Source organism: Coturnix japonica, unplaced genomic scaffold, assembly GCF_054131305.1.
Source record: "Coturnix japonica strain WE unplaced genomic scaffold, WE-NBRP24 Scf063, whole genome shotgun sequence".
Classification (NCBI taxonomy): domain Eukaryota; kingdom Metazoa; phylum Chordata; class Aves; order Galliformes; family Phasianidae; genus Coturnix; species Coturnix japonica.
Genome location: NW_028188966.1, coordinates 630,732 through 645,569, shown reverse-complemented (window position 1 = coordinate 645,569; position 14,838 = coordinate 630,732). Strand labels below are relative to the sequence as shown.

The 14,838-nt window shown below is 55.7% G+C and overlaps 2 protein-coding genes across 2 annotated transcripts; both read left to right on the top strand.

Annotated features, from left to right (window-relative positions):
* The first annotated feature begins 413 nt into the window (after positions 1-413).
* UBE2S (ubiquitin conjugating enzyme E2 S) lies at positions 414-5,822 on the top strand. Its single transcript, XM_085533841.1, is given in 8 exon segments — positions 414-581; positions 1,333-1,356; positions 1,822-1,969; positions 4,112-4,186; positions 4,189-4,301; positions 5,452-5,548; positions 5,551-5,672; positions 5,674-5,822. Coding segments are annotated over 8 exon segments (693 nt in total). The 5' UTR covers positions 414-578; the 3' UTR covers positions 5,785-5,822.
* Positions 5,823-8,746: 2,924 nt separating this feature from the next.
* Positions 8,747-14,195, top strand: RCVRN (recoverin). Its single transcript, XM_085533840.1, is given in 5 exon segments — positions 8,747-8,777; positions 8,780-9,039; positions 9,041-9,127; positions 11,789-11,895; positions 14,088-14,195. Coding segments are annotated over 5 exon segments (576 nt in total). The 3' UTR covers positions 14,179-14,195.
* The last annotated feature ends 643 nt before the right edge of the window (positions 14,196-14,838 follow it).

The following is a 14,838-nucleotide window of genomic DNA, read 5'->3' as shown; positions in this document are numbered from 1 at the left end:
ACTGACCGCCCCGCGTTTCCATTGGTCGCTCCCGCTGTCACTCAGTATTTTCCCCGCCTCCCACAGACCGTCCCCGCTCCCATTGGTCACTTACGCTGTCACTCAGCGCTTTCCCCGCCTCCACGGACCGCCCTGCGTTCTTATTGGTCAATCACTCTGTCACTCAGGGACCCCTCCACCCCGCCTTCCTCCCGCCGCTTTCCCATTGGCCGCCGCACCTGCCCATCAACGCGTTCAAACCCTCGCCCCGCCCTTTCCGCCGACCGTTAGCCGCTCTCCCCGCCCTTTCCGCCCTTTCCACCAATCCGCGCTCTTTTCCCTCCCTCCTGTCCTCACCCCATTGGTCGCCGCCTTCAGTGGGCGTGTCCGGCGGCTCCGAGGTGATAAAAGGCGGCTCCTTCGCGCGCAGCGCCTCAGCGCGGCGGGCGGGCGGCGGTGAAGGAGGAGGGATCCGCGGCGCAGCGCCGTAACGCGGGGCCTACGGGCGGCCCCGGCTCTGCCCGCCCTCCGGGGGGGGTTCCTCCCTCCGGGGGGGTCCTCCCGGTACCGCGGTTCCGCCCCGGTTCGGGCCCGGCGCGATGGTGAGGGACGGCAAAGGGAGTAGGCCGCGGGTGTAGGCCCTCAATTGGGCCTAAAGGGGGAGGGAGGCTTCGGGGGGCGGGTAGGCCGCGGGGGGGGGGGGCTGAGTAATGGGGGGGTGTGTAGGCCTCAAGGGGATGTAGGCCGCGGGGGGGGGGGGGTTGTTAAATGGGGGGGTCTTATTAATGGGGGTGTAGGCCTTAAATGGGCCCTAAGGGGGGTGGGAGGCTTCGGGGGGGGATCTGATTAATGGGGGGGGTCTCATTGATGGGGGGGGGCTGTAGGCCTCGGGGAGTGGGGTCATATTAAGGGGGGGGGGTTTAGGCCTCAAGGGGGGATGTAGGCCTCGGGGGGGGGGCTGTTTAATGGGGGGGGTCTTATTGATGAGGGGCGGGTGTAGGCCTCAGGAGGGGTGTAGGCCTCGGGGGGGGGGGTCTGATTGATGGGGGGTCTTTGGGGGGGGTTTCACGTGTTAATGGGGGGTTTGAGGTGGTTTATTTGGGGGGGGATCTGGGATTTGGGCCTGAATGCGGGGGGGTCTTTGGAGGGGGGGGTTGTGGAGCTGTGGGGTCATGGGGGGGTTTGGGGGGGTTTTATTGGGGGGGTCCATGTGTGTGGGGGGTTTGGGGGTCCTGGCATCAATTGGGCCTGAATGGGGGGGGTGGGGGGCGTTAGATGGGGGGGTCTTGGGGGGCGTTGGGTTTTAATTGGGGTCATTAAGTGCCTCTTTTCCCCCCCCCCCCCCTATTTTAGGAGCCCCGCGGTGCAGCATGGCAGGTGAGGGGGGGGGGGAAACAGGACCCCCCCCACTATGAAATGGGATTTTGGGGGGGGGCAATGAAGGGTGTTTTGTATGGGGATGTTATGGGGGGGGTACAATAATAAGGGGGTCTCCTTTATGGGGGGGGCAATGGGGGGGTCTCCTTTATGGGGGGGGGCACAATTAGGGGTGTCCTTGGGGGTTGGGTTACAATGAGGGGTCTCCTTTATGGGGGTATTATGGGGTGGGGGGCAATAGGGGACCCCAAAGATATGTTGGGGGGGGGGTCTTATTTCTCTCCTGTTATTATGGGGGGGGGGTTATTTCATGTTATGGGGGGGGTGGGATTAACCTTTCATGCCCAGCTCCTCATTATTGCCCAGAAATGCCCCCCCCCCTTTAATTTTTGGGTCAGTTTCCTGCAATTTTGGGGCTGGATTTTCCCCTCATTCCTTTCTCTCCCCCCCCCCACATTAACCCAGAACAACAACGTGGAGAACCTGCCCCCCCACACGCTGCGGCTGCTCTACAAGGAGGTTTCCACGCTCACGTCCGACCCCCCCCCGGGCATTAAACTGTTCCCTAATGAGGAGGACGTCACTGATGTGCAGGTCACCATCGAAGGGCCCGGTGAGTGCAATGGGGGGGGGCTCTGCCCTGTAAGCCCCCATTGATCTACTTAGAAATCCCTTATAAATGGCCCTGGGGGGGCTTTGGGGGGGTCTTTGTGTCTATAAGCCCCTATTGAGCCATTTATGGCCCCCCCCCCCCGCCTTATAAATGGCCCTGGGGGGGCTCTGTGGGGCTCTATGTGCCTTATAAGCCCCCATTGATCCACTTATAAATCCCTTATAAATTGCTCTTGGGGGGGCTTTGGGGAGTCTCTGTGCCCTATAAGCCCCTATTGAGCCATTTATGGCCCCCCCCCCCCACCTTATAAATGGCCCTGGGGGGGGCTTTGGGGGATCTCTGTGCCCTATAAGGCCCATTGATCCACTTATGGCCCCCCCCCCCCCGCCTTATAAATGGCCCTGGAGGGGGCTCTGGGGGGTCTCTGTGCCCTATAAGCCCCTATTGAGCCATTTATATTCCCCCCCCCACCTTATAAATGGCCCTGGGGGGCTCTGTGGGGCTCTGTGTGCCCTATATGCCCCCACTGAGCCATTTATGTCCCCCCCCCCGCCTTATAAATGGCCCTGGGGGGGCTTTGGGGGGGTCTCTGTGCCCTATAAGCCCCCATTGAGCCATTTATATCCCCCCCCAACCCCCACCTTATAAATGGCCCTGGGGGGGCTCTGTGGGCTCTATGTGCCCTATAAGCCCCCATTGAGCCATTTATGGGCCCCCCCCCCACCTTATAAATGGCCCTGGGGGGGCTTTGGGGGGCTCTGTGTGCCCTATAAGGCCCCATTGATCCACTTATGTCCCCCCACTGCCTTATAAATGGCCCTGGGAGGGGCTCTGGGGGATCTCTGTGCCCTATAAGCCCCATTGAGCCATTTATGTCCCCCCCACGTTATAGAAGGCCCTGGGGGCTCTGTGGGGCTCTGTGTGCCCTATAAGCCCCTATTGAGCCATTTATGGGCCCCCCCCCCCGCCTTATAAATGGCCCTGGGGGGGCTTTGGGGGGGTCTTTTGTGTCCTATAAGCCCCCATTGAGCCATTTATGGGCCCCCCCCGCCTTATAGAAGGCCCTGGGGGGCCTCTGTGGGGCTCTGTGTGCCCTATAAGCCCCCAGTGATCCACTTATGTCCCCCCCACTGCCTTATAAATGGCCCTTGGGGGGGCTTTGGGGGATCTCTGTGCCCTATAAGGCCCCATTGATCCACTTATGGCCCCCCCCCCCCCGCCTTATAATGGCCCTGGGAGGGGGCTCTGGGGGGTCTCTGTGCCCTATAAGCCCCTATTGAGCCATTTTTATTCCCCCCCCCACCTTATAGAAGGCCCTGGGGGGCCTCTGTGGGGCTCTGTGTGCCCTATAAACCCCCATTAACCCATTTAAGCCCCTACTCTCATATAGAAGACCCCCTGGGGGGGGTCTCTGTGCCCTATAGGCCCCCATTAACCCATTTAAGCCCCCTACTCTCATATAGAAGACCCCTGGGGGGGGTCTCTGTGCCCTATAGGCCCCCATTAACCCATTTATGCCCCATATAGAAGGCCCTGGGGAGCCCTATGGGTCCCTCTATCCCTATAGGCCCCCTTTGACCCCATTATCCCCCCTACCCCCATATAGAAGACCCCTGGGGGGGTCTCTGTGCCCTATAGGCCCCCATTAACCCCATTATCCCCCCTACCCCCATATAGAAGGCCTGGGGGGGCCCTATGTGTCCCTCTATCCCTATAGGCCCCCATTAACCCCATTATTCCCCCTACCCCCATATAGAAGGCCCTGGGGGGGCCCTGTGGGTCCCTCTATCCCTATAGGCCCCCATTGACCCCATTATCCCCCCTACCCCCATATAGAAGACCCTGGGGGGGCTCTATGGGTCTCTGTGTGCCCTATAAGCCCCCATTAACCCATTTATGCCCCATATAGAAGGCCCTGGGGAGCCCTATGGGTCCCTCTATCCCCTATAGGCCCCCATTTGACCCCATTATCCCCCCTACCCCCATATAGAAGACCCCTGGGGGGGCCCTATGGGTCCCTCTATCCCTATAGGCCCCCATTAACCCCATTATTCCCCCTACCCCCATATAGAAGGCCCTGGGGGGGCCCTATGGGTCCCTCTATCCCTATAGGCCCCCATTAACCCCCTTGCCCCCCTGCAGAGGGCACCCCATACGCGGGGGGGCTGTTCCGGATGAAGCTGGTGCTGGGGAAGGAATTTCCCTCGTCCCCCCCCAAAGATTTTTCCTGACCAAAATCTTCCACCCCAACGTGGGACCCAGCGGCGAAATCTGCGTCAACGTGCTCAAAAGGGACTGGAGCGCGGAAATGGGGCTGCGCCACGTCCTGCTGGTCAGGGGGAAACTATGGGGGGATATGGGGGGGATATGGGGGGTATATGGGGCTGCACCACGTCCTGCTGGTCAGGGGGACTCTATGGGAGATATGGGGGTCTATGGGGGGCATATGGGGCTGCGCCACGTCCTGCTGGTCAGGGGGAAACTATGGGGGGATATGGGGGCATATGGGGGGTATATGGGGCTGCACCACGTCCTGCTGGTCAGGGGGGGATATGGGGGCATATGGGGGTATATGGGGCTGAGGGGTTCTATGGGGCTGCGCCACGTCCTGCTGGTCAGGGGATCCTATGGGGGGATATGGGGGGTCTATGGGGCTGAGGGGGTTCTATGGGGCTGCGCCACGTCCTGCTGGTCAGGGGGATCCTATGGGGGGATATGGGGGGATATGGGGGGTCTATGGGGCTGAGGGGGTCTATGGGGGCTATATGGGGCTGTGCCATGTCCTGCTGGTCAGAGGGATCCTATGGGGGATATGGGGGGTCTATGGGGCTGCGCCATGTCCTGCTGGTCAGAGGGATCCTATGGGGGGATATGGGGCTGAGGGGGGGGTCTATGGGGTTCTATGGGGCTGAAGGGATCCTATGGGGCTGTGCCACGTCATGCTGGTCAGGGGGGATTCTATGGGGTCTGTGGGGCTGAGGGGGTCTATGGGGGGTATATGGGCCTGAGGGGATCCTATGGGGTTTGGGGGTAGTTTAAGGGGGGATTCTATGGGGTTTAGGGGGTTCTATAGGGTTGCACCATGTCCTGCTGGTCATGGGGGATTCTATGGGGGTCTATGGGGCTGAGGGGATCCTATGGGCTGCTGGTCATGGGGGGATTTGGGTTGGGACCCCCATTAAAGGGGATGGGGATGGATGGGTTTCTATGGGTTTGGGGATAGTTTTAAGGGGTATTCTATGGTGTTTGGGTTATTCTATGGGGCCGTGCCATAACCCATTGGTTATGGGGTGGGATTTGGGATGGGACCCTCCCCTCTAAGTAGGGTTTCTATGGGGTGTGGGACCTAAATGTCTCCATAGCTGCCCCCCATAGGGCTGTATATATAACCCCAACCCCCCGTCCGAGCCCGGGGGGCGTCTCAAAGTGCCATTTAATTATGGGAGGGGTCTCACTCCCCCCCCCCCCCCGTATTCCCGCAGACCATCCGCTGTTTGTTGATCCACCCCAACCCCGAGTCGGCCCTTAACGAGGAGGCGGGTCGGCTCCTGCTGGAGGATTACGAGGGTTACGCGGCCCGGCCCGGCTACTCACCGAGATCCACGCGCAGCGCCCCCCGGCGGCCGGAGCCGGAATCGCAACGGCGGCATCGTCCGTTAACGAGAACGGAGCTTCCACGTCGGGACCCCCCCAGGGAACAACGAGGGTCCCGCCCCCCCACGGAGGGTCCCATGGCCAAAAAACACGCGGGGGATCGAGACAAAAAGGCGGCCAAGAAGAAGGCGGACAAGAAGAGGGCGCTGCGGCGCCTTTAAGAGCAGCCCCCCCCATTCATAAAACGGCCCCAGCGTCAGCTGATCCATTCATAAATACCCCATACAAACACCCTCCATTCATAAACAGCCCCATACAAACAGCCCCATCATTAACTGATCCATTCATAAACACCCCCATCCAAACACCCTCCATTCATAAAACGGCCCCATCATCAACTGATCCATTCATAAATAGCCCCATACAAACACCCTCCATTCATAAAACACCCCTATACAAACAGCCCCATTCATAAACAGCCCCGTACAAATACCCCCATTCATAAATAGCCCCAGTCATAACTGCTCCATCATAAATACCCCTATACAAACAGCCCCATTCATAAATACCCCCATTCAAACACCCCCATTCATAAACACCCCCATTCAACCCCTGGGGTCCCATTGAGCCCCTTTATCCCCCCCCCATTGACTGTGGGGCTCCATTGACACCTTTAGCCCCCATTACCCCCCTGGGCAGGGGCCCATTGAGCCCCCCCCCATTAATCACTTTATTGCCCCATTAATCACTTATTGCCCCCCCCCTTTAATTCACTTTAACCCCCCCGGTCATTCATTCATAATGACTCGCTCCCCTTTAACTCCTTTATTTGCCCATTTGACTCTTTTTCCCCCTTTATTTCCTTTATTTCCCGTTTCTTTTAAGTTATTTAAATTATAAAAAAGGCAAAAAAGGACAAAAAAAAGGCGCTTTCCCGCGGGATTAAAGCCGCCGCTGCTTTTCTACTTCGATCTCGCTCGTTCCGTCCGGTTCCGTTCGGTTCGTTCCGGGGGGGCACAACCTTAAACCCTCCCCTCCCATATTAACATTATAACCCACTTCCGGACTCGCTTTCCCATCACACCCCGCGCAGCGCCCGGCCTGCAGTTAACGCTTGGCGCCGCAAAGCCCGCTGGGAGTTGTGGACTAAAGTTCGACCAATCAGGGCTCGCCATCCCGTGAATCCCGCGCCGCAGGGGTGGATGGGAGTTGTATTCTGCCCCCGCCGCCATTTTCTCCTCTCGACCAATCAGAGCTCGCTCGCGCCCCCGAGGCACGATGGGAGTTGTGGTCGGTGCCGCTCAGCCAATCAGAGTGCGGCGCTTTTGCCCGATGGGAGGGGAGGGAGTTGATCTCAGCCAATCAGGAGCGCGGCGCTTTTGCCCGATGGAGGGGGAGGGGGTTGTTTGCCCCCCCCCATTGACCCCAATTAACGCTGACGTTAATTGACCCCGACGTTCATCCCCGTTAATGAGGCCGTTAATGAGGCCGCCACCTGCCGGCCCCGCGCGTGCGGCGGATTAACGAGCGTCAATGGGGTTAATTACGTAAATGGGGGGGGCTGATAATTATGGTAATTAATGGGGGGCTGTTAATTAATGGGTCCGTGTTAATAGGGCTGTTAATTGGGGGGGTCCCAGCCATGTTATGGGGGGAGACGTTGTAAAGGGGGGGGGGGGGCCTCAATTAAGGTCAATAGAGACACATACAGACCCCATAGGACTTATAGGGCCTCATACAGACCCCATAGAAACATAGGGACCCCATAGAGACACATAGGGCCCTATAGGCACCCCATAGGGACACATACAGACCCTATAGGGTGACATAGGGACCCCATGGGCATCCCCCCCCCTCATAATAATCCCACAACCCCCCCATAACCCCCCATAATCCCCCTTTATACCCTCTCCCCCCCATAGCAGCCATAGGGACCAGCCACACCACCTCTCTCCCCCCTTCCCAGTCCTCCAAACCCCCCATAATCCCATAACCCCCCCTAATCCCCCTTTATAACCCACATCCACCCCATAGCATCCATAGGACCAACCACAGCACCTCTCTCCCCTCCCAGCCCCCCCCCAATCCCATAACCCCCCATATCCCCCCAATCCCCCTTTATAACCCACATCCCCCCCCTCGCCCCCATTCCTCCCCATCCCGGCCATAGGGACCAACCACAGCACCTCTCTCCCCTCCCACTCCTCCCAGCCCCCCCATAATCCCATACCCCCCCCCATACCCCCCATATCCCCCTAATCCCCCTTTATAACCCCTCTCCCCCCCTGACCCCCCCAGTCCCTCCCCATCCCGGCCATGGGGCACAACCCCAGCACCTCTCCACCCTCCCAGCCCCCCCCCAATCCCATAACCCCCCCTATACACCCTATATCCCCTTAATCCCCCTTTATAACCCCTCTCCCCCCCATAGCAGCCATAGGGCACAACCACAGCACCTCTCCACCCTCCCAGCCCCCCCCAATCCCATAACCCCCCTATAATCCACATACCCCCCCATAATCCCATAACCCCCCTATATACCCCATATCCCCCCTAATCCCCCTTTATAACCCACATCCACCCCATAGCAGCCATAGGGACCAACCACAGCACCTCTCTACCCTCCCAGCCCCCCCATATATCCCATAACCCCCCGTATATATCCCATAACCCCCATAATCCCATAACCCCCCCTATACACCCCATATCCCCCCTAATCCCCCTTTATAACCCCTCTCCCCCCATAGCAGCCATAGGGACCAGCCACAGCACCTCTTAGTCCTCCAGGAACTCCATTGCTCTCGAGCTGAGCTGATTCCCCCCCCATAAAGCCCCCTCTCCCCTATAATCCCAATCTAATCCCCCTTTATAACCCACATCACCCCATAGCATCCATAGGGACCAACCACAGCACCTCTCTCCCCTCCCAGCCCCCCCCATAATCCAACCCCCCCCCTATACATCCCATAACCCCCCATAACCCCCCATAATCCCCCCCTTATAACCCACATCCCCCCTGCCCCCCCCATTCCTCCCATCCCGGCCATGGGCACAACCACAGCACCTCTCTACCCTCCCAGCCCCCCCCCCAATCCCATAAACCCCCCATAATCCCATAACCCCCCCTAATCCCCCTTTATAACCCCTCTCCCCCCCCACCCCCCCATTCCTCCCCATCCCGGCATGGGGAACAGCCGCAGCAGCGCGTTGTCCCGGACGTTCTTCAGGAGCTTCGCGCTTCCACCCGTTACTCGGAGGAGGAGCTGAGCCGCTGGTACGAGGGATTCCAGCGTCAGTGTCCGGACGGGAAGATTCGACGGGAAGAATTTGAACGAATCTACGGCAACTTCCTTCCCCAACTCCGACCCCCAGGCTACGCCCGGCACGTCTTCAGGAGCTTCGACACGAACGACGACGGGACGCTGGACTTCAGGGAGTACATCATCGCGCTGCACCTCACCTCGTCCGGGAAGACCCCACCTGAAACTCGAGTGGGCGTTTTCCTTGTTCGATGTGGATCGGAACGGGGAGGTCAGCAAGAGCGAGGTGCTGGAGATCATCACGGTGAGAGAATATAGGGGATATGGGGGATATAGGGTTATATGGGGCTCTATGGGGATCTATGGGGTTATATGGGGTTATATGGGGCTCTATGGGGTTATATGGGGAGGTCAGCAAGAGCGAGGTGCTGGAGATCATCACGGTGAGAGAATATAGGGGGCTATGGGGGGCTATGGGGCCATATGGGGTTATATGGGGTTATATGGGTTATATGGGTTATATGGGGAGGTCAGCAAGAGCGAGGTGCTGGAGATCATCACGGTGAGGATATGGGGGGATATGGGGGGCTATGGGGCTCTATGGGGTTATATGGGGGTCTATGGGGTTATATGGGGGTCTATGGGGTTATATGGGGGTCTATGGGGATCTATGGGGTTATATGGGGAGGTCAGCAAGAGCGAGGTGCTGGAGATCATCACGGTGAGGATATAGGGGGTAATATGGTGGGTAATATGGGGGTAATGGGGTTATATGGGGGGCTATGGGGTTATATGGGGATCTATGGGGCTCTATGGGGTTATATGGGGAGGTCAGCAAGAGCGAGGTGCTGGAGATCATCACGGTGAGGATATGGGGGGATATGGGGGGCTATGGGGGACTATGGGGTTATATGGGGTTATATGGGGTTCTATGGGGTTATATGGGGTTATATGGGGAGGTCAGTAAGAGCGAGGTGCTGGAGATCATCACGGTGAGAGAATATAGGGGGCTATGGGGTTATATGGGGTTATATGGGGGTCTATGGGGCTCTATGGGGAGGTCAGCAAGAGCGAGGTGCTGGAGATCATCACGGTGAGGATATGAGGGCAATATAGGGGGTAATATGGGGGTAATGGGGCTATATGGGGGGCTATGGGGCTCTATGGGGGTTCTATGGGGTTCTATGGGAGGTCAGCAAGAGCGAGGTGCTGGAGATCATCACGGTGAGAGAATATAGGGGGCTATGGGGGGCTATGGGGTTATATGGGGGTCTATGGGGAGGTCAGCAAGAGCGAGGTGCTGGAGATCATCACGGTGAGTGGGGGGAATATAGGGGGTAATATGGGGGTAATGGGGCTCTATGGGGGGTCTATGGGGTCTAGGGGGTTATATGGGGGTCTATGGGGCTCTATGGGGTTATATGGGAGGTCAGCAAGAGCGAGGTGCTGGAGATCATCACGGTGAGTGGGGGGAATATAGGGGGCTATGGGGGGCTATGGGGTTCTATGGAGTTCTATGGCGGTGCTGGAGGTTATTACAGTCAGTGTCCGCTAGACGGCGCTGTACTAGTGAGGTCTATGGGGCTCTATGGTGGTGCTGGCTGTTATTGCAGTGAGTGGCCACCAGGTGGCGCTGTGATTGCAGTGTCTATGGGGCTCTATGGCGGTGCTGGCGGTCATCTAATGGGGTCTGATGGGATCTCATGGGGTCTAATAGGGTCTAATGGGATCTGATGAGGTCTGATAGGATTTAATGGGGTCTGATGGGGTCTGATGGGATTTAATGGGGTCTGATAGGTTCTAATGGGGTCTAATGGGATCTAATGGGGTTTAATGGGTTCTGATGGGATCTAATGGGGTTTAATGTGGTCTAATAGGGTCTAATGGGGTTTAATGGGGTCTAATGGGGTTTAATGGGGTCTAATGGGGTCTAATGGGGTCTGAGGGGCTCAATGGGGCGCTGTGGGTCCATGGCGGCTCTATGGGGTGGGGGATGTGTGGGGTGAGGCCCCACTGCAGGTTGATCCTTTGGGGTGATGGATTCTGTGGGGTGGAGACCCGCCCCCCCCAATTAATGGAGGTAATTGACCCCCCCGTTAATCCGGGATGGAAAAATCAATGGGGGGGGCTGGAGCTGGGGGGGGTCACGTGGGGCAAAGCGGCTTTGGGGGGGGGGAAATGTGGGGCAGAGGAAGGACAGAGCGACCCCAATGTGTGGGGTGATGGGGGGCGGTTATGAGGCTCTATGGGGTGGTTATGGGGCTCTATGGGGTGTTATGGGACTCTATGGGGTGGTTATGGGGCTCTATGGGGTGGTTATGGGGCTCTATGGGGTGTTATGGGGCTCTATGGGGTGGTTATGGGTCTCTATGAGTTATTATGGAGCATTATTGGGCTCTATGTGTGTGTTATGGGTTATTATGGGGTGCTTAATGGGCCCTATGGGGCTCTATGGGCTGCCCTATGGGGTCTATGGTTATTCTGGGCTGCCCTATGGGTCTCTATGGGGTCTCTATGGGTCCCTATGGGTCCTATAGGGTCTCTATATGTCTCTATGGGTCTCTATGGAGCTATATGTTGTTCTATGGGTCTCTATGGGTCGCTATGGGTCGCTATGGGGCTGTATGTTGTTCTATGTGTCTCTATGGGTCTCTATGTGTCTCTATGGGGCTGTATGGGGTCTCTATGGGTCTCTATGGGTCCCTATGTGTCTCCATGTGTCTCTATGGGGCTGTATGTTGTTCTATGGGTCGCTATGGGTCGCTATGGGTCTCTATGGGTCTCTATGTGTCTCTATGGTTCTCTATGGGTTGCTATGGTCGCTATGGGTCGCTATGGGGCTGTATGTTGTTCTATGGGTCTCTATGGGTCTCTATGGGTCGCTATGGGTCTCTATGTGTCTCTATGGGTCTCTATGGGTCGCTATGGGTCGCTATGGGTCGCTATGGGGCTGTGTGTTTTCCAGGCCATCTTTAAGATGATCCCTGAGGACGAGCGGCTGCAGCTGCCTGAGGACGAGAACAGCCCCCAAAAACGAGCCGATAAATTGTGGGGGTACTTCAATAAAGGGGAGAAACGGTGAGAAATGGGGCGGAAAGGGGAATTCGGAACAAAATGGGGCAAAATGGGCAGAATTCAGCTCAAAATGGGGCAAAAATGGGGGGAAATTCGGCCCAAAATGGGGCAAAAATGGGGGGAAAATTCAGCCCAAAATGGGGCAAAAAGGGGAAAATTCGGCCCAAAATGGACAAAAGGGCAGAATTCAGCCCAAAATGGGGCAAAATGGGGGGAAATTCGGCCCAAAATGGGGAAATTCAGCCCAAAATGGGGCAAAAATGGGGGGAGTTCAGCCCAAAATGGACAAAAAGGGGGAAATTCAGCCCAAAATGGGAGAAAATGGGGGAAAATCAGCCCAAAATGGGGCAAAATGGGCAGAATTCAGCTCAAAATGGGGCAAAAATGGGGGGAAATTCGGCCCAAAATGGGGCAAAAAGGGACAAAATGGGCAGAATTCAGCCCAAAATGGACTAAATGGAGCCAAAATGGGCAGAATTCAGCCCACAATGGGGCAAAAAGGGGAAAATTCAGCCCAAAATGGGGCAAAATTGGGGGAATTCAGCCCAAAATGGGACCAAAATGGAGCAAATTCAGCCCAAAATTGGAGAAAATGGGGAAATTCAGCCCAAAATGGGACAAAATGGAGCCAAAATGGGCAGAATTCAGCTCAAAATGGGGCAAAAAGGGGGAAATTCAGCCCAAAATGGGACTAAATGGAGCCAAAATGGGCAGAATTTGGCCCAAAATGGGGCAAAAAGGGGAAAATTCGGCCCAAAATGGGACAAAATGGGGGAAATTCAGCCCAAAATGGGCAAAATTGGGGGAATTCAGCCCAAAATGGGGCAAAATTGGGGAAATTCAGCCCAAAATGGGGCAAAATGGGCAGAATTCAGCTCAAAATGGGACAAAATTGGGGGAATTCAGCCCAAAATGGGAGAAAATGGGCAGAATTCAGCCCCAAATGGGACCAAATTGAGCCAAAATGGGGCCAATTCAGCCCAAATGGGGCAAAATGGGCCAAAATGGGACAAATTCAACCTAAAATGGAGCCCAAATGGGCCGATTTGGCACAAAATGGGCCAAAATGGGCAGAATTCAGCCTAAAATGGGGCAAAATGGGACAAAATGGGGCAAATTCAACCTAAAATGGGCCCAAAATGGGGGAAATTCAGCCCCAAATGGGGCCGTTAACCCCCCCAACTCATTAATAACCCCCAACTCATTAATACCCCCAACTCATTAATACCCCCCTTAATTACCCCCATTAATTACCCCCCCAGCTCATTAACCCCCCCCATAAGTACTTAATGAGCTGCTAATTAACACCCTAATTAACTCCCTCCAATTACCCCCCTCATTAATTACCCCCCCAGCTCATTAATAACCCCATAACTCATTAATAACCCCCCTCCATTAGTCATTAACGACCTGCTATCTAATTAATGCCCTAATTACCCCCCAGATCAATACCCCCCCCATGTCATTAATAACCCCCCAGCTCATTAATAACCCCCCATTAGCATTAACGAGCTGATGACTAATTAATACCCTAATTAATACCCTAATTAATGCCCTAATTAATGCCCTAATTAATGCCCTAATTACCCCCCAGCTCATTATCCCCCCCCCATGTCATTAATAACCCCCCGCTCATTAATAACCCCCCCATTAGCCATTAACGAGCTGATGACTAATTAATACCCTAATTAATACCCTAATTAATGCCCTAATTAATGCCCTAATTACCCCCCAGCTCATTACCCCCCCCCCATGTCATTAATAACCCCCAGCTCATTAATAACTCCCCCCTTAACATTAACGAGATGATGACTACTTAATACCCTAATTAATGCCCTAATTAATGCTCTAATTAATGCCCTAATTACCCCCCAGCTCATTACCCCCCCCATGTCCTTAATAACCCCCCAGCTCATTAATAACCCCCCATTAGCCATTAACGAGCTGATGACTAATTAATACCCTAATTAATACCCTAATTAATGCCCTAATTAATACCCTAATTAATGCCCTAATTAATGCCCTAATTACCCCCCAGCTCATTACCCCCCCCATGTCATTAATAACCCCCCCGCTCATTAATAACCCCCCCATTAGCCATTAACGAGCTGATGACTACTTAATACCCTAATTAATGCCCTAATTAATGCCCTAATTAATGCCCTAATTAATGAACTAATTAACTAATTAACAGATAAGATCGCCGAGGGTGAATTCATCGACGGGGTGATGAAGAACGACGCCATCATGAGACTCATCCAATACGAGCCCAAGAAATAAGGGGGGGGGTCCTATAATATGGGGGGGGGCTTATAATGGGGGGGGGCAATAATTAATTATGGGGGGGGTAATGACCCCATAGGGGGTAATTAGTGAATGGGGGGGGGTGTTAATGAATGGGGGGTAATTAGGGGGAATAAAGTGATGGAGAATCAATGGGTGTGAATGAATGGGGGGGGTATAATATGGGGGGGGGCAATAATGGGGGGGGTCTTATAATATGGGGGGGTAATAAAGGGGGAGGGGGGGCAATATGGGGGGGGTCCTATGGGGGTAATAATGGGGGGGGTCTTATAATATGGGGGGGGTAATAAAGGGGGAGGGGGGCAATAATGGGCTTTATAACATGGGGGGGGAATAATGGGGGGGGGGTCCTATGGGGGGTAATAATGGGGGGGGTCTTATGGGGGGGGGGTGTCTTATAATATGGGGGGGTAATAATGGGGGAGGGGGGGCAATAAAGGGGGGGTCCTATGGGGGGTAATAATGGGGGGGGGTCTTATGGGGGGGGTAATAATGGGGGCTGTAAAATGGGGGGGGTCCCTAAATAATGGGGGGGGGGCTCCGAAGGGTCTTAAAATGGGGGGGTCCCTAAATAAAGAGTTATAATGGGGGGGGGGGGGGGGGGGGGTCCAAGGAGCCATAATGGGGGGGTCCCTA